Source organism: Symphalangus syndactylus, chromosome 11 (assembly GCF_028878055.3).
Source record: "Symphalangus syndactylus isolate Jambi chromosome 11, NHGRI_mSymSyn1-v2.1_pri, whole genome shotgun sequence".
Lineage (NCBI taxonomy): Eukaryota > Metazoa > Chordata > Mammalia > Primates > Hylobatidae > Symphalangus > Symphalangus syndactylus.
In genome coordinates, this window is record NC_072433.2 from 24,263,863 (window position 1) to 24,283,610 (window position 19,748).

Below are 19,748 nucleotides of genomic sequence, written 5' to 3' on the forward strand. Positions count from 1 at the left end.
ACAAATTTGTTTAAAGACTTTCCTCTGTGTATGCTCTTTTCCACAATTTTCAAAGTGCTTAATAAGGTGCACATATTTGGTTTTCTTTTTTTTTCTTTTTTTTTGAGACGGAGTTTCGCTCTTGTTGCCCAGGCTGGAATGCAATGGCGCTATCTCGGCTCACCGCAACCTCCGCCTCCCGGGTTCAAGCGATTCTCCTGCCTCAGCCCCCGAGTAGCTAGGATTACAGGCATGAGCCACCACGCCCGGCTAATTTTGTATTTTTAGTAGAAATGGGGTTTCTCCATGTTGGTCAGGCTGGTCTCGAACTCCCGACCTCAGGTGATCCACCCGCCTCAGCCTCCCAAAGTGCTGGAATTACAGGGGTGAGCCACCGAGCCCGGCCTGTTTTTCAGTCTCTAATACACTGTTCCGCGTCCCTAGCATAGTAGCTGTTTTCTGTAAATTCGGAGCGAAGTTGACTGCAAACCCCGCCGGGTTCACCGTCCTGGGCGGCGTGGACTTCAAGCCCCAAGAGGCATTGCGGCCGGCACATGGGGAACTACGGCATCTGAGAAGGGGGCCGGGCCCTCCGGTCCTTTCCCTCCCAGAAGCCCGCGGGCGGCTCGGAACGCTGTTTCTATCATGGCCGCGGGAGCCGGGACGATGCGCCCCGCTTCCGGCCCGGGCGTCGTGCGTGACCCAGCGGCGTCACAGTCGAGGAAGCGGCCGGGCAGGGAGGGCGGGGAGGGCGCGCGGCGATCGGACGCGATGGCGGGAGGAGGCGGGAGTAGCGACGGCAGCGGGCGGGCAGCTGGCAGGCGGGCGTCCCGCAGTAGCGGGCGGGCCCGGCGGGGGCGCCACGAGCCGGGGCTGGGGGGCCCGGCGGAGCGCGGCGCGGGGGAGGCACGGCTGGAAGAGGCAGTCAATCGCTGGGTGCTCAAGTTCTACTTCCACGAGGCGCTGCGGGCCTTTCGGGGTAGCCGGTACGGGGACTTCAGACAGATCCGGGACATCATGCAGGGTGAGGGCCGGGCCGGGGGAAGGGGGTTGGAGCGCCGGGGAAAGGGGGACCGGGAGTCGGGACTGGGGGTCGCCCAGTCAACGATGTCTTCTCTCCCAGCTTTGCTTGTCAGGCCCTTGGGGAAGGAGCACACCGTGTCCCGATTGTTGCGGGTTATGCAGTGTCTGTCGCGCATTGAAGAAGGGGAAAATTTAGGTATGGCTATTTTTGTGTTCTTCTCTGGGCTTACTTGCGTAGGGTTTTGTTTTAAAACTTGTATCTGGAACTGAAGGATTCCAGGTTAAAGTGCGATAGTTTCCATCAGAGTGGTCTTTTCCATTCTACGATGGGTCTGTTTTCTGTCTCTACCGGCTCTAGTTTTCTCCGGTTAAGGTTGTCTTGGCTGCTTTTCTGTGTTTTTTTAAATTTTCTCCCACCTGTTAATTGCTCACCCCAACTTTGCTCCTATCTAAAGTGAGTTATGTTCATATGGACATCTGTTTTCCCCCATGGTAGAGTGTTTTTCAGAGTAGAAGTACATTTTTCCCCTCTGAATTTAACTTGAAAGCTATTTAGCTGTTGTCATTTTCTTGCCACTCGTATCTGAGGAGGATGGGTATATTCTGAATTTGAGCGGCAAATGCATGTATTTAAAAATAATTTTTTTGCCTGTCTTGACAGGTATTAAAAAATGGTCACGTTAAATTCATTGATTTGAATTTGGACCCTTATTGGGTATATCAACCTGTAGCAAATATGTCAAAAAATTAAATGCAAATCTTACCATATTTGCATGCTCCATTTCCATAAATATATATAATTTTTGGACATAACTTTTTTGCCCTTAGAAAAGAGCTTAAAATGAAAACTGTGCTTTGTCCTAGACTGTTCCTTTGATATGGAGGCTGAGCTCACGCCACTGGAATCAGCTATCAATGTGCTGGAGATGATTAAAACAGAATTTACACTGACAGAAGCAGTGGTCGAATCCAGTAGAAAACTGGTCAAGGAAGCTGTAAGGCTCTATTTTTATTTATTTTTTCTTTGACCAAAAATCAGGGGTCTTTGAGGATACAGCACTTACTCTTTACTGTGTGGGGCGGAGGAAAACAGGAATGGGGAGAGATTGAGCAAGCAAGAAAGCACACACACAGACATTATCTCTTCAGGTGTCTCCTTTCCCACCCAGGCTTGGGAAGTAATGGCAGGTGCTCAGTTTTTGTGATTTGGGTGGTCTTCCTTGTGGCTTTGGCATTGAAGCTCTGACATTTTGGAGGTTACTGCACCATTCGGGAGCACTCTGTAAGGGCCTTAAGTAACTCTGGCCTAGGGTTTGGTCACCCTTGTTTATAATAAACCAAGGAGATAAGTTGGGGCCTTGGAAAATGTGGTACTGACTGAGTTCTTTCTGTCTGCAGAAAGAGGGGCTTAGAGAGCATTGCTTTTGAACAGATAGATTAGAATCAGAGGTGCTGGGATAATGAGCCAGCTAGTAAAATAGTAATGGTAGAAGAATGATAGAAAGCTGGCACAGGCAGTGTTCTTGAATTCAAGAAAAAAGCTAATGGAGTGTCTAGGAATTTGGGATTGTCACTGTGTTGTGGCTCAGGTAGCTTCAAACAGTAGAAATTATTTTAATTTAAAACATAGAAGTGGCTGTGGGAACCAGTCAGAAAAAGATTTTTCTTCCCCCAAAACCAAGGCTGGGGGGTGTGGAAGCAGATGCAGAGGTGAAGATGGAAAACATCAGCTAAGCATTGCCCTGGTGGTAGAAAGTAGGGAAATGGTTAAGAAAAGAGCACCCCTAGAAGGATGGGATCCCAAAGATGGGGGTGGGGTAGAAAGAGAAAACCTTGCTTCGCAAGGAAAACCTTCTGTCTCTTGGCTGTGTACAAGGTACTTGGGTACCCTATTAAAAAACAACTAGTGTGCATGAGGTGCACATATTTATTTAATTAAGGACCTTGGGCAGATACTACTTTTGGTCTTGTAAAAAATGCTTAAATATTAGTCATTTCCAAGGAATAATAATTTCAAGAGTACATTTTTAGTATAGGAAAATCAGGTTTAGGTTGAGGGGGGGCATATACCAGAAAAGACATTATCAAGGGAGGAGAAATTCGTGCCTACTTTCAGAACTGTTAAGGATCTTTTGAATGGGTACCAGTTCAGAGTAATTCATTTAACTTCTATTAAGTACACATTGAGTATCCCTTATCCAAAACGCTTGGGAACAGAAGCATTTTGGATTTCAGATTTTGGAATATTTGCATTAAATTTAGGTTGAGCATCCCAAATCCAAAAATCTGAAATCCCAAATGCCCTCAAATCTGAAACTTTTGGGTGCCAACTTGGCGCTCAAAGGAAATGCTCATTGGAGCATTTCAGATTTTGGATTTTCGGATTTAGGATGCTCAACCTGTAGCAGCTCCTTTAGAACACAAGGGCTATAGATTTGCCATCTGGCCCCTTTTCTGGAAGAGTCTTTGTGGGCTTTCATCTTTCAGCTGCGTTTTTATTATTATTATTTAGGCTAATAGAGCTCCTTGTTTGGGTGGTTCATTAGGAAAAATCTATTAGAAAAATCTAAGCTCTCAAAGTAGCCATTTTCTTAGGTTGACTCTGTTCTGCTTTTCCAGTCTCCACCAGGTACTAGATCTTATGCTTATTGTTACTGCAGTGTAACAAGTTACTCCAAGACTAAGCAGCTCAAAACAGTTAATACTATCTTTGAATTTCCGAGGATCAGGAGTCTATTCGTGGTTTAACTGAGTGGTTCTGGCTTGGGGTTTCTCATGAGGTTACAGTCAAGCTGTCAGCTAGGTTTGCAGTCATTTCAAGACTCAACTGCTTCCATACTCACATAGTTGTTAACAAGACTCACTTTCCTACTGGCTGTTGGCTGGACACTTCAGCTCCTGGCCTCTCCACAGATAAGGCTGCTTGCAACATGGCAGCTTTCTTCTCCTAGAGCAAATCATGCAAGAGAGCAAGAACCCAAGACAGAAGTCTAATTCTTGTATAGTCTAATCTTGGAAGTGACACATTATCACTTCCGCCATATGCTCTTGGTCATACAGACTAGACTCACTCTGGTAGAGTGTGTGAATGGGACTCCGCAGGAGGTGAGGCGCATTGGGGGCTGCCTTTGAGGTTGGCAACCACAATTACCTTGATCTCCTAGTTGTTAAATGATATTATTTCATCCATCTCTTCAATTTACTTTGTAAAAGTTTCTCATTTAGAGTCACGGAATCTGTTAATGATCGGGAAAATTCCACAGACGCCTTGGTTCAGTGAGCCTTGTTCATGCATTTAAGCTCTGTAAAGTGCCAAAACTATTTATTTAAAAGTGTATTGAATCTTCCGCAAAGTTTATCAAGTAAGTTTTTTGTTAAGTTAGAACCCTCAGTGCATGGTCTAGGGATCTCTGGAGGTCCCCAGGACCCTTTCAGAGAAGCCATGAGGTCAAAACTGTTTTCATAAGCAAAATCAAAACATTATTTGACTTTTTCAATGCATTGGCATTTGCACTGATGGTGCAAAGCAGGGATGAGTAAAATGGGTGATTCCTTAGCATGATCAAGATGGTAGTAATTGTACTAGTAGTCATTGTATTCTTCACTGCCACAATTTTTTTTCCTTTTTTTTAAAAAAATTTTATTATTATTATACTGTAAGTTTTAGGGTACATGTGCACAACGTGCAGGTTTGTTACATGTGTATACATGTGCTATGTTGGTGTGCTGCACCCATTAACTCGTCATTTAGCATTAGGTATATCTCCTAATGCTATCCCTCCCCCTTCCCCCCACCCCACAACAGTCCCCAGTGTGTGATGTTCCCCTTCCTGTGTCCATGTGTTCTCATTGTTCAGTTCCCACCTATGAGTGAGAATATGCGGTGTTTGGTTTTTTGTCCTTGTGATAGTTTGCTGAGAATGATGGTTTCCAGTTTCATCAATGTCCCTACAAAGGACATGAACTCATCATTTCTTATGGCTGCCACAATTTTTTTTAAAACTACCAATTTTAATTAAGAATGTTAGTCACAGTTGTTTAAAAGCCCAGAACTCCCATTAAAAAAAAATTTTAAAAAAGAAAGAATGCCTTTGGTAAAGCAGCAAAAACTGGATGAATTTTATTAACTCTAGAGCCATGAGTAAACATCTTTTCAGGATTTTGTGTGTTGAAATAGAAAGTATGGGCCAGGTGCAGTAGCTCATACCTGTAATCCCAGCACTTTGGGAGGCTGATGTGAGTGGATCGCTTGAGCCTAGGAGTTCCAGACTAGCCTGGGTAACATAGTGAAACCCTGTCTCTACAAAAATACAAAAAGTTAGCTGGGTGTGGTGGTGCGCACCTGTGGTGCCAGCTACTTGGGAGGCTGAGGCAGAAGGATCACCTGAGCCCGGGAGGTGGAGGTTGCAGTAAGCTGATATCACACCACTGTAGTCGAGCCTAGACGACAGAGTGAAGACCCTGTCAAAAACAAAAAAAAAAAGAGGAAGTATGCCTAAAATGTTTCTGCTGCATGCCAAAACATGATGGTTACCAGGAAAAGCACTTGTGTTATTATTAGAGTTGCATGCTGAACTAGCTGCTTTTTTTATGGAATACTATTTTACCTGAAAGAACAACTGACAAATTATAGTTGTTCACACTTGGGTATTTGGCAGTCATTTTCTTGAGAATGAGTAAAGCAAACCTGCCACATAAAACAAGTGACAGTATTTGTTGCCAGTGATAAAGTTTAAGCTTTCTAGTGAAAAACAGAATTTTGGAAAACTTGTATTCGTGTGCGTGATAGCTTCCCAATACTTAGTCTTTTCTGAAGATTGGTAATATTAACAAATGACATTTAAAAAATATTTTTTAGGCTGGGCGTGGTGGCTCACGCCTGTAATCCCAGCACTTTGGGAGGCCAAGGCAGGTAGATCACCTGAGGTCAGGAGTTCGAGACCAGCCTGGCCAACATGGTGAAACCTTGTCTGTACTAAAAATACAAAAAAAATTAGCCAGGCATGGTGGTGGGCACCTGTAATCCCAGCTACTCGGGAGACTGAGGCAGGAGAATTGCTTGAACCCAGGAGGAGGAGGTTGCCGTGAACCGAGATCACGCCACTGCACTCCAGGCAATAGTGAGACTCCATCTCAGAAAAAAAAAAAAAAATTAACGAATGTGCCAACATTTGAAGATCTTCGTAACTCAGTGAACCAGTAGTTTCCAGATGACCAATGCATGATGTTAATGAAGTCATCCACGGATGAAAGATCTATTTAAACACAAGATAGACTGATGGATTTTTTTTTTTTTTTTTTAGATGGAGTCTCTCTCTGTCACCCAGGCTGGAGTATAGTGGTGTGATCTCGGCTCACTGCAAGCTCCACCTCCTGGGTTCAAGCAGTTCTCCACCTCAGCCTCCCAAGTAGCTGGGATTACAGGCGCCCACCACCACCCCTGGCTAATTTTTGTATTATTATTAGAAATGGGTTTCACCATCATGGCCAGGCTGGTCTGGCACTCCTGACCTCATGATCTACCCGCCTTGGCCTCCCAAAGTGCTGGGATTATAGGAGTGAGCCACGGCTACCAGCTGACTGATGGATTTTAATGTGACAGATAAAGAAAAGTTTACTTACTGCAGTTTCGTGTAGAATTAAACAAGAATAACCACAGTTTTCTGAAAAAGCTATTAAAATACTCCTCCATTTTCAACTTCGTATGTGTATAAAGCCAGATTTTTAAAAATGCCTTAACCATCGGTAGGGCATGGTGGCTCACACCTGTAATCTCAGCACTTTAGGAGGCTAAGACGGACGGATCACTTGAAGTCAGAAGTTTGAGACCAGGCTGGCCAATATGGTGAAACCCTGGCTCTACCAAAAATACAAAAATTAGCTGGGTGTGGTGGCACGGGCCTGTAATCCCAGCTACTCGGGAGGCTGAGGCATGAGAATCGCTTGAACTCAGGAGGCGAGGAGGCTACAGTGAGCTGAGATCACATCACTGCACTCCAGCCTGGGTGACAGAGCAAAACTCTGTCTCAAAAAAAAAAAAAAAAAAAAACCCCACTCTGGCCGGGCACAGTGGCTCACGCTTATAATCCCAGCACTTCGGGAGGCCGAGGCGGGCGGATCACAAGGTCAGGAGATCGAGACTACGGTGAAACCCCGTCTCTACTAAAAATACAAAAAATTAGCCGGGCGTGGTGGCGGGCACCTGTAGTCCCAGCTATTCGGAGAGGCTGAGGCAGGAGAATGGCGTGAACCCGGGAGGCGGAGCTTGCAGTGAGCCGAGATTGAGCCACTGCGCTCCAGCCTGGGTGAAAAAGCAAGACTCTGTCTCAAAAAAAAAAAAAAAAAAAAAAAAACCCCACTCTACTGAAACAACACATCACAACAGATTGAATACAGAAGCAGTTATGAAAATCCAGCTATCTTCTATATTAAACCAGATATTAAAGAGATTTTCAAAATGAAAAACAATGTCACCTGTCACCCTTCTCATTAAACTTTTATCTCAGTAAATGCCGTAATTTTTCATAAAAATGTTATTTATGTTACCCTGTAATGAGTTTATTGTTATTTTTAATGAATTAATAAATATTTAAAATTTTCTGATTTATGTTTCTAATACAGTGAATATCAACAAATATAACCTACATAAACAGAAAGCTCTTTGAGGGTCTACATTAATGTTTTAAGAGGAATATAAAAGAATCTTGAGACCAAAAATTTGAGACCTGCTTCTGCAAGTTGTTAATTATATCAAGACTATATTTGTTTTCTCCTCATAACTAAAGGAGAGATTGATCTGTTAGGTTTCTTTGGAGAACAAGGGGTAGCAACACACATAGCATGTCCTTGAAGCATTTATGTGTTGCTTTTTACTATGCAGCATTGTCCCCTACACCTTTGGCAACAGCAGCTTGATGTTCTTTGAGGGCCTTAGCCCATTTGGGGTGCCTGTATATCAGATACACTCTCTTAGAACTTTACATTTGAAACAAAAATATTTGTTGAGGCTTTTTAAACATTGCTACTTCCCAGGACAGCCTTGCTTCTTTTTGCATCTGCTTCTTTGTTCTTCAGTTCTGTGAGTTGTGGTCTTCTTCTCTTCCTTTGTTCATATATGTGCTTTCTGGCATTTCTTCCCAACATAAACCTACCTTACCTATTTTGAAAATCTGTGCTTGGAATTTCCCTTTTGTTTAACTTATCCAGAGACCATCGATATTGCTTATACCCTAGAAACCGTAACAAATACGTAAGAGAAGAAACTATACTTACTTCTGAGAACTGCCAAGTGAAAAAGCAGTGATTCATCTTTTTAATTTTTTCCCCCCACAGGAAATTAATACATAGTTTTAAAAGATAAGCTCATAGCACAACCTTTGAAGCAGACTTCTACATTTCAATTTGAAAGCATTCGTATTTCCTTTCTTGCTTCACACATTAAATATAGAAGGGTATGTGTTCCAATTCTGGAGAACATAGAGTAAACATACTCTCTTCTGTCTCTCCCTCTTAATGTAATTATAAGTCTTGGACAGAATGCATGGAGTAGCTATCTGAGGATTCTATCTGGAAATAGGCATATAGGGAAGGAGACCAGAATTTGAAGTTCCACCAAACCAGTGATGAATAGTTTACCATTTTTTCCTTCTCGTATCACCCAGCCCAGACTCAAAGGCAGCCTGAAACCTGGAAGTGCACTCCAGGTGTGAACAGAAAGAGCACCAAGAGAAGCTTTCTCTTTCTGGTCTGAGGAGCAAGGAAGGATCTCTTAAGGGTCAGAGATTGTGAAAGAAATCCCAGTTTTTTTCTCTTTTTTCGCTTCTTTCTTGTCCTGGCCCCCAGGCAATACTATCCTGGTGGCAGCACCTGCCTAGCAATGACAGTGGCAACAGGGCAGATATCTAAAACTGAAGGAAGATAACTCTTTTTCTCACCAAAGGAGCTGTGATCCCCAGAACATGGAACAAATTCCATAGCCTTCCACTGTCTGTCCTGCTGCTTGGCCCTGGATGCAGATGCAGTTAGTGTGTGACAGAGTGGGGAAACCAAAGTCCAGGAATGCAAAGCTGCTTCAGTATTTGAAAATCAATCAGTCTAGTCCACCATATTAAGAGAAAAACCATATGATCATATAAATTGATGCTGAAATTGACAGAATTCAACATTAGTTCATGGTAAAAACACTCAGCAAACTAGGAATGAAGGGAACTTCCTCAACCTGATAAAAGGTGTCTACAAAAAGCCCACAGCTAACATTCTTAATGGTAGAAATTGGAATGCTCACCACTTGTATTCAACATCATACTGGAAGACCCAACCAGTGCAATAAGGCAAGGGGGAAAAAGCATACAGAATGAAGAGGAAATAATAAAATTATTTCTTTTTGCAGATGGCAGGACTATACAGAAATCTCATGAAGTATACAAAAAAAAATCCTGTCCTAAGTTTAGCAAGATCAACACAAAAATCCGTCATACATCACATGAAAACAGCATTTTAAAGTAAAAAAAGAAAAGTCAGTCATATTTCCATACACTAGCAGTGAACAATTCAAAATGAAATTACCAAAACAATGCCATTTACAGTGGCTTCAAAACAGAAAGAAAAAGAAATACGTATAAGTCTAGCAAAATGTGAAGGAACTGTATATGGAGAAATGTAAAATGCTGATGAAAGAAATTAAGGCCAGGCAGCACTTTGGGAGGCTGAGGCAGGCGGATCATGAGGTCAAGAGATTGAGACCATCCTGGCCAACACGGTGAAACCCTGTCTCTATTAAAGATACAAAAATTAGCTGGGCGTGGTGGCATGCGCCTGTAGTCCCAGCTACTTCGGAGGCTGAGGCAGAAGAATCGCTTGAACCTGGGAGGTGGAGGTTGCAGTGAGCCGAGATTGCACCAGTGCACTCCAGTCTGGCGACAGAGCAAGACTTCATCTCAAAAAAAAAAAATTAAGACCGAATGTTCATGTTCATGGATTGGAAGACATAGATTAAGATGTCACTTACCTCCCATTGCTGTATAGAGTTAATACAATTCCAGTCACAATCTCAGCAGGATTTTCTTTTTCTTTTTTTTTTTTTTTTTTTTTTTTGAGATGGAGTCTTGCTCTGTTGCCCAGGCTGGAGTGCAGTGGCACAATCTCAGCTCACTGCAACCTCTGTCTCCTAGGTTTAAGCGATTCTCATGCCTCAGCCTCTTGAGGAGCTGGATTTACGGGTGTGTGTCACCACACCTGGCTAATTTTTGTGTGTTTTTAGTAGAGATGGGGTTTCATCATGTTGGCCAGACTGGTCTCAAACTCTCAGCCTCAGGCAATCCGCCTGCCTTGGCCTGCTGGGATTACAGGCATGAGCCATCACACCTGGCCTAGCAGGATTTTCTTTCTTTTCTTCATCTCTTTCTCTGTTTTTTTTTTTGTTTGTTTTTTTTCTAGATGAGACAAGGTCTTGCTCTGTCACCTGGGCTGGAATGCAGTGGCATAATCATGGCTCACTGCAGCCTCGACCCCCTGGGCTCAGGTGCTCTTCCCACTTTACCCTCTTGAATAGCTGGAACCACAAGCATGTGCCACCTTGCCTGGCTAATTTTTTTTTTTGTTTTTGGTAAAGATGGGGTCTCCCTATGTTCCCATATTGCACAGTCTGGTCTTGAACTCCTGGGCTCAAGTGACGCTCCCACCTCAACCTTCCAAAGTGCTAGGATTGCAGATTTGAGCCACCTTATCTGGCCTCAGCAGGATTTTCTACAGATACAGACTGGCTGATTCTAAAATTTATATGGAAAGGCAAAGGAATTTAAATAACCAAAAAGTGTTATATTGAAAGAGAAAGTCGGACTCACACTACCCAATTTTAAGAATTATGAGAAACTTAACAGTACTTACAACTATAGAGACTAGTAGAACAGAAGAGAGCATCTAAAAACAGACCCACACAAATATGACTAATTGATTTTTGACAAAGATATGAAGGCTATTAAATGGGAAAAGGATAGTCTTAAACAAATGGTGTTGAAACAATTGAATGTCCATATGCAGAAATGAACTTTGACCATAACTCACATCTTGTACAAAAATTAACTCAAAATTATAATCTAAATGTAAAATGTGAAACCATAAAACTTAGAGGAAACATGAAGGAATCTTTATGTCCTGGAGTTAGGCAAAAAAATCTTAGATAAGAATTTAAAAACATCCATAAGAAGAAAAACTGATGAATAGGACTTAATCAAAATTTTAAACTTTTGCTCTGAGAAAAACACTGTTAAGAGAATGGAAAAGCAACCTACAGATTGGGAGAAGATATTTACAAATCACACCTGACAAAGAACTGATATCTAGAATATATAAAGAGCTCTCAAAAGAAACAAGCCTATACAACCCTAGTTTTAAATGGGCAAAAGGCTCACCCAAAAGAATATAGATGGTAAAAAAAAATTACATGAAAAGATGTTCAACATCATTTACTCATTAAGGAAATACAAATTAAAACCACAGTAGATTCAAATACCAATTAGAATGGACCAAACTTTAAAAAATACTGATAGTGGGGCGTGGTGTCACATGCCTGTAATCCCTGCTACTTGGGTGCCTGAGGTAGGAGGATTGCTTGAGGCCAAGAGTTTGAGTTCAGCCTGGGTGATATAGACCCTATCTCAAGAAAAGTTAATTTAAAAAACTAACTGTAAAAAGTGTTAGTTACATATTTCAAAACATCACGTTGTACATAAGTATGTACAATTGTCATCTGTTTTTTTAAATAGAGATGGGATCCCACTGTGTTGCCCACGCTGGACTTGAACTCTTGGGCTCAAGTGATCCTCCTACCTTGGCCTTCTGAAGTGCTGAGATTACAGGCTTGAGCCACCACACCTAGCCTATTTTTTAAAAAGCACTAGTGAGGATGTGGAGCAACTGGAACTTTCATATATTGCTGATGGGAATGCGGAATGATACAGCTACTCCAGAAAGTAGTTTGGCCATTTCTTATAAACACATTTTCCATGCGACCATGCAATCCTATTCTTGGATATTTACCTTAGAGAAATGAGAAGTTCTATTCATATCAAAACCTGTACATAAATGTTTTAGCATCTCTATAATAACCATGAATTGCAGACATCTCAAATGTCCTTCAGTGGATGAATGTATAAACTATAGTACATCCATGGAATGGAATACTGCTCAACGACAAGAAAAAGTGAACTATTGATAGTGCACCAACATGGATGGACCTTAAAGGCATGATACAGAGTGAAGGGAGCCAAGCTCAAGGCTGCATCCATTAAAAAAAAGTCCTACATACTTAACGGCTCTTTTGTTGTTCTTGTTTTTTGAGACAGATTCTTGCTCTGTTGCCCAGGCTGGAGTGCAGTGATGCAATCTCAGCTCACTGCAACCTCTGCCTGTCAGGTTCAAGCAGTTCTCCTGCCTTAGCCTCCCAAGTACCTGAGACTACAGGTGCACACCACCATGCCCATCTAATTTTTGTATTTTTAGTAGAGACAGGGTTTCACATGCTGACCAGGCTGGTCTTGAACTCCTGACCTCATGATCTGTCCACCTCAGCCTCCCAAAGTGCTGGGATTACAGGCGTGAGCCACTGTGCCCAGTCCTTTTTTTTTTTTTTTTTTAAAGAGAGAGAGCGTCTTGCTTTATTGCCCAGGCTGGAGTGCAGTGACATGATCATAGCTCACTGCCGCCCTCAAATTCCTAGGCTCAGGTGATCCTCCTACCTCTGCCTCCCGAGTAGCTAGGACTACAGGCACACGCCACCATGCCTGGCTACTTTTTTGTAGAGATGGGTTTTCACTGTGTTGCCCAGGCTGGTTTCAAATTCCTGGCCTCAAGTGATCCTCCTGTCTCAGTCTCCCAAAGCACTGGGATTACAATTATGAGCCACCAGGATCAGTGGTTGCCAGGGTTAGGTGTGACTACACAGGACAGCCAAGGCAGGTTTTTGGATCCTCATTGTAGTGGATGATATAGGGGTCTGCATGTGTTAAAATTCCAAACCAGATGCCCTAAACAAGTTAATTTTGTTGTATGCAAGTTAAATAGAATTTTAAAACATAGTAAGATCTGTATGATTAAAAAAGTAAAAACTTTGTATTCAAGAATGCAAGTATAGTTTGAGCATATGTTTTTCCGCTGAAAGTGACATATAAATGGATATGGTCATCTGAGTAAAATGAAGACTTATTTTGTACCTTCCCTGCGCAGCAAGAACTTACGGTTGTGCCTGCATATTCAAGGGCATTTGACGTCAGTTGCCTTCTGCCCTGTATGGCTGTGCTCAGCACGTTGAAGATAGAAGCAACAGAGAGTAGTACTTCATGGATTTCCTTGCTATTCTTCCCCTTAGTCTGTGTCTCTGTACATTCTTCTGTGTGAAGATCGAAAATATCTATGAACCAATTTTCCTTTTATTGTTTGAGATGGGGTATCGCTCTTTCACCCAAGCTGGAGTGCAGTGGTACAGTCACTGCTCACTGCAGCCCCGATCTCCCAGACCCAAGTGATCCTCCTACCTCAACCTCCTGAGTAGCTGGGACCACAGGCACACACCAACATGCCTGGCTAGGTGGTGTTTTTTTGGGGAGAGACAGGGTCTCCCTGTGTTCCCCAGGCTGGTCTCAAACTCCTAAGCTCAAGTGATCCTCCCACCTTGGCCTCTCAAAGTGTGGGAATACAGTTGTACAGTTGTAAGCTACCACACCCAGTCCGCTTGCCTTTTTTTGTATGGTGGTCTTTTTAAAGAATCTGTGTCTCTCTCAGACAGGATTTGAGGTAGCTACTTTATTCTATCATATAACTTCAAATACTCCCAATTTTTTGTTGGCTTTTCTAATTTTTAAAAATGTTCATATATATTATAACTTCCTTGTAAATGTTCAGTCACTGTTATTTTTCCTCAAGAGAACCTCATTCTCTTGAGGTTTCTTTATGGAAGGACTCTACTTTCTCTCTGTGGCTGATGAGACCTTATCTTACCTGGAACTTTGCCCTTTTTATTTGCTGCTTATGAATGACCTGGGTTTGTTGGCTTCAGTAGTTCCCTAGATGCTTTAATTGAAGTTGCCAGCTGGGGTTTATGGTAGTAAGGGGTTGTCCTTTCATTCTCCTACAGAACTAGCCTTAGGCCTTTCCAGAATGGAACTAGCAGAACTCTGTGGTCAGCAAATCCCTTTTTTTCCCCCTACAGTGTGTCCTCCCTCCCTCATCCCCCCTCCCCCTTGCTTTAAAGCTTTTGCATCCAAAAAGAACAGCATCAATTGTTCTGGGGACCTGAAATTACAGGACGTAGAATGACTCCTGTCCATTCTGTCTTTCCTCAGGAGGCCCTATTGAAATTGGTTAAATGGTCTGTAATCCAAGGGATCAGATTTTGCTCTATCAGCCATGTAACAAAAGCCATTGTATTGTTGAAAAGCGACAACCTTACAAGCAGAAGGAGACAGCTTCCAATGGTTCTTAACACTTGAACAATAATTGTTAGTTGTTTTTTTTGTTTGTTTTTGTTTTTATTTTTTTGAGATGGTGTTTTGCTCTTGTTGTCCAGGCTGGAGTGCAGTGGTGCTATCTCGGCTTACTGCAACCTCTGCCTCCCGGGTTCAAGCAATTCTCCTGCCTCAGCCTCCCGAGTAGCTGGGATTACAGACATGTGCCGCCATGCCCGGCTAATTTTGTATTTTTAATAGAGATGGGGTTTCTCCATGTTGGTCAGGCTGGTCTCGAACTCCCGACGTCAGGTGATCCACCCGCCTTGGCCTCCCAAAGTGCTGGGATTACAGGTGTGAGCCACCGAGCCTGGCTTAATAATTGTTAGTTTTTAAGTACAGAAATTTGATATGATGTGAGAGAGTTATTTTGATGTTTGATATTCTGATTACACCTGTCATTACAAAAGTAAAAAAAGATTTTTCCCCTTCTTTTTAGGCTGTCATTATTTGTATCAAAAACAAAGAATTTGAAAAGGCTTCAAAAATTTTGAAAAAACATATGTCCAAGGACCCCACAACTCAGGTAAATTTGATACATTTTTGCTCCTGTGACTTAAATTCATCTCATTGCTTTTTGTGGGGAAATAGGGAAAGGGTTCTTGGTCAGGAATATTACCTAAATAGTCTCCTTTCAACATGTAACACCTGCAGCAAGTTTTCTTTTATATCCAAGATAACTCACTGTAAGATTGGCTTTTCAAAATTTAGTTTTTATTAGAGAAATTTACATAAATTATTCACTTGCCTTATTTCTGTCTAGTTTATAACAGAACATTGATTTAAATGATCAGCACCAGGTATGGAGCTGACAAATGTAGTGCTTCTAACTTTATTTACATTAAATGTTGACCCTGCAGGTGCGAGGAAACTTCTTTGGTGAGAACATAGCACCTGTTTCCTGGTGTCAAAAGTTCTGTTGGTCCCCTGCTTTTATTTTTTCTTCTTCCTTTTTATTCATTTGTTTATTTATTTATTTTTGAGGCAGAGTCTCGCTTTGTTGCTCAAGCTGGGGTGCAGTGGTGCAGTCATAGTTCACTGCAGCCTCAACTTCCTGAGCTCAAGCAGTTCTTCCACCTCATCCTCCCCAGTAGCTGGGTTCACAGCTGCATGCCACCACACGTGGCTAATTTTTTAAACTTTTTGTAGAGACAGGGTCTCTTTATGTTGCCCAGGCTGGTCTGGAACTCCTGGGCTCAAGTGATCCTATGACCTCGGCCTCCCAAAGTGCTGGGATTACGTGAATCATCATGCCCAACCATTTATTTCTTCTATATACCTTTTTTTTTTTTTTTTTTTGAAATGGAGTCTTGCTCTGTTGCCCGGGCTGGAGTATAGTGGCTCAATCTTGGCTCACTGCAACCTCTACCTCCCAGTTTCAAGCAGTTCTCTTGCCTCAGCCTCTGGAGTAGCTGGGATTACAGGCATGTGCCACCATGCTGGGCTAATTTTTTTAAGTTTTTAGTAGAGACGGGGCTTTAACATGTTGGCCAGGCTGGTCTCAAACTCCTGACCTCAAGTGATCTGCCTGCCTCGACCTCCCAAAGTGCTGGGATTACAGGTGTGAGCCACTGCACCTGGCCTCTATATAAATTTAAATTTTATTATTTGAAAAGGTAATACATGTACCTAATACAGAATTCAAAAGGTATAACCAAAGAATTTGGTGAAAATACTCTCATCTGTGACCCTCAGCCATCTTCTTCCCTTCAGAGGCAACCAATTTCTTTTTTTTTTCTTTGATCCTTTCAAAGATCCTCTATGCATGTGCAAGCAAATTGTGTGTGTGTGTGTACAGACATCCACGTAGATCCATTTTCCCCATTCTTCTCATACACATACATGATTGCATATCCTACACACTAATGTGAACACTTTTCTAAATTGCTTTTTTCACTTAATATTATATCTTGGAATCATTCTGTGTTAGCATATAAGGAACTTCTTTATCTGTTTTTTATAGCTGCATAGTAACCCACTGTGGCTGAACCTGATTTATTGACCAGTCCTTTGTGTTGGGCTTCCCTTCCTGTATGTGTGCCAGTGATTTGCATTGACGGCATTGCAGAAGTTCTCATAGTGTCTGTCTCACCTCATCATCATTGAATTTTTACTGGAGTTCTACTTTCTCATGTTGCAAATATCGGTCCATTGTGTAGAAGCTGAGAAATGATCTCCTGAATATTATTCGAGAAAAGAACTTGGCCCATCCTGTTATCCAGAACTTTTCCTATGAGACCTTCCAGCAGAAGATGCTGCGCTTCCTGGAGAGCCACCTGGATGACGCCGAGCCCTACCTCCTCACGGTGCGCCTTGGCCCTTCTCCCATAACCATGGTGTGCCCTTGAGGATGTGCGGGGAATCAGAATATATGAAGTGAAAAGAGTCGATGTGTGAAAAAGACATTGAATTGTATGCACTAGCTTTCTTTTTTTTTTTTTTTTGAGACAGAGAGTCTTGCCCTTTCTCCCAGGCCAGAGTGCAGTGTCACCATCTCGGCTCACTGCAAGCTCCACCTCCCGGGTTCACGCCATTCTCCTGCCTCAGCCTCCCGAGTAGCTGGGACTACAGGCACCCGCCACCGCGCCTGGCTAATTTTTTGTATTTTTAGTAGAGACGGGGTTTCACCGTGTTAGCCAGGATGGTCTCGATCTCCTGACCTCGTGATCCGCCTGCCTCGGCCTCCCAAAGTGCTGGGGTTACAGGCATGAGCCACTGCGCCCGGCTGCACTAGCTTTCTTAATTAAATACCTTAAAAATGCAAAAGCAGGCCAGGCACAATGGCTCACGCCTGTAATCCCAGCACTTTGGGAGGCCCAGGCGGGTGGATCACCTGAGGTCAGGAGTTCGAGACCTGCCTGAACAACATGGTGAAACCCCATCTCTACTAAAAATATAAAAATTAGCTGGGCATGGTGGCACGCACCTGTAATCAGCTACTTTGGAGGCTGAGGCAGGAGAATCGCCTGAACCCAGGAGATGGAGATTGCAGTGAGTCAAGATTGTGCCATTGCATTCCAGCCTGGACAACGGAGCGAGACTTCGTCTCAATAAATAAATAAATAAATAATACAAAAGCAGAGATACTGGCAGAGGCAAATGGAACACACCTGGTCTCTCTCATCTACCATTTTTATCTCCTTTACACATGGTTAATCTGCCATGGTTGAAGTAGAACATTCGCTTGCAATCGATGGTGGTTCCCAAAGGCGATGACTTGTGAACTAAGTTTGGAGGAAGAGTGGTTTGGTAGATGTGGTACGATGGAGTTGCTAACAGGAAGAAGGCATGGTGTGGAGAAAGGTGTCACTGAAAGTAAAGTTGAAAGAAGCCAAATGAAAACATTCTTTAATTGGATCAAAGAGATAAAAGAATGGAAGCAGTGAGGCTCAGGACAGCCTAGGGAAGAACTAGACCCAGCTGTCATAGGTGGGAGACTGTGGTGAAGGAACACTGAGTGAGAGTGGTTTTGTTTTGTTTTTGAAACCAGGGCTTTGGCCAAGTGCAGTGGTTCACACCTGTAATCCCAGCACTTTGGGAGGCCAAGGCCAGCAGGTTGCTTGAGCTCAGGAGTTCAAGACCACCCTGGGCAACATGGTGAAACCCCGTCTCTACAAAAAATATGAAAATTAGCCAGGTGTGGTGGCGCGCGCCTGTAGTCCCAGCTACTTGGGAGGCTGAAGTGGAAAGATCACTTGAGGCTGCCAGTGAGCTGTGGTTGTGCCACTGCACTTCAGCCTGGGCAAAAGAAACCAGGACTTTGAGAATGTGGAAAATATTCTGTCTCATAACAGATCTGCCAGGCCCATATTAGGATAGGATTAAGATCACTCCATGATCTTAGCAGTCGTTTGGCAAATCTCAGATTATTTATAAGCAGGTAGTTTGGGGTATTCAGGGAGCAGGTGTCAAGATAGTTGAGCCTGGCCTAGGGTCCTTTCTTTTCCATTCCAGGTAACTGGAAAATATCCTGCTGTTGTCTGTGTGTGTGGACAGAACTCTTGGCTTTTAGGACACCACACATTACAGATAGACATAACCGAAACTGAATGACACTGGACTGATTGGAAATGTCTAAAACTTAAGCCAGAGGGAGACAGATGAACAGATGGAGTTAGAGCAAGATTAGCCTACTCAGGGCTCTTTGTGTTATATAGGTAAGGATTCTCAAACAGTTGTTAATAGGCCGGGCGCGGTGGCTCACGCCTGTAATCCCAGCACTTTGGGAGGCCGAGGCGGGCGGATCACGAGGTCAGGAGATCGAGACCATCCTGGCTAACACGGTGAAACCCCGTCTCTACTAAAAATACAAAAAATTAGCCGGGCGAGGTGGCAGGCGCCTGTAGTCCCAGCTACGTGGGAGGCTGAGGCAGGAGAATGGCGTGAACCCCGGGGGGCGGAGCCTGCAGTGAGCCGAGATCGCGCCACTGCACTCCAGCCTGGGTGAAAGAGCGAGACTCCGTCTCAAAAAAAAAAAAAAAAAAAAAAAAAAACAGTTGTTAATAAGGCAAAACATTTGTAGAAACAGTTATAAAAAATTCTATACACAAACTGGAAGATACTAGTATAAACATTTATTGCTGGGCATGGTGGCTCATGCCTGTAATCCCAGCACTTTGGGAGGCTGAGGTGGGCAGATCACTTGAGGTCAGGAGTTCGAGGCCAGCCTGGCCAACATGGTGAAACCCCGTCACAAAAATTAACTGGACATGGTGGTGGGCGCCTGTAATCCCAGATACTTGGGAGGCCGAGATGGAAGAATCACTTGAACCCAGGAGGTGGAGATTGCAGTGAGCCGAGATCGCACCACTGTACTGCAACCTGGGTGACAGAGCAAGACTCCCTCTCAAAAAAAATTTATTAGTTATCTTAAGTTTGAATAAAAAAAGCTTGATTTATAAGCCTTATAAGTTCTCTCCCATTTTATGTCCTTCGTTTTATGCCTAGATTGGATTTGTAAGTGAACTTGTTTGCATATTGAGTATATTCTTGGTGAAAGAAGCAGAGAATTAATGCAATTCTGTGGCCTCTTCTTCCTGATGACATCCTTCCTTTCCCAGATGGCCAAAAAGGCTTTGAAATCTGAGTCCGCTGCCTCAAGTACAGGGAAGGAAGATAAACAGCCAGCACCAGGGCCTGTGGAAAAGCCACCCAGAGAACCCGCAAGGTAAGAAGATGCTCTCTTGTGATCTTGGGTAAAACACTGGGGTGGTCGCTGGAAGCAGTCTCCTCCTTAGGCCAGGATCA

At 43.2% G+C, this 19,748-nt stretch overlaps 1 protein-coding gene across 3 annotated transcripts in view; it reads left to right on the plus strand.

Moving 5' to 3' along the window:
* The first annotated feature begins 588 nt into the window (after positions 1 to 588).
* The window catches only part of TERF2 (telomeric repeat binding factor 2), a 35,888-nt gene continuing 16,728 nt past the window's right edge, over positions 589 to 19,748 (plus strand). For 2 of the 3 annotated variants that reach the window (XR_010114153.1, XM_063611653.1), the window contains exons 1-6: positions 612 to 1,003; positions 1,103 to 1,198; positions 1,867 to 1,997; positions 14,941 to 15,027; positions 16,661 to 16,807; positions 19,562 to 19,668. Coding sequence is in view for 2 of the 3 variants with exons in the window: in XM_063611653.1 (XP_063467723.1) it covers positions 625 to 1,003; positions 1,103 to 1,198; positions 1,867 to 1,997; positions 14,941 to 15,027; positions 16,661 to 16,807; positions 19,562 to 19,668 (947 nt within the window). In the remaining variant the exon portion in view is untranslated. Of the gene's footprint in view, positions 1,004 to 1,102; positions 1,199 to 1,866; positions 1,998 to 14,940; positions 15,028 to 16,660; positions 16,808 to 19,561; positions 19,669 to 19,748 lie in introns of all 3 variants that reach the window. The other variant, XM_055297787.1, reaches the window with a different exon arrangement.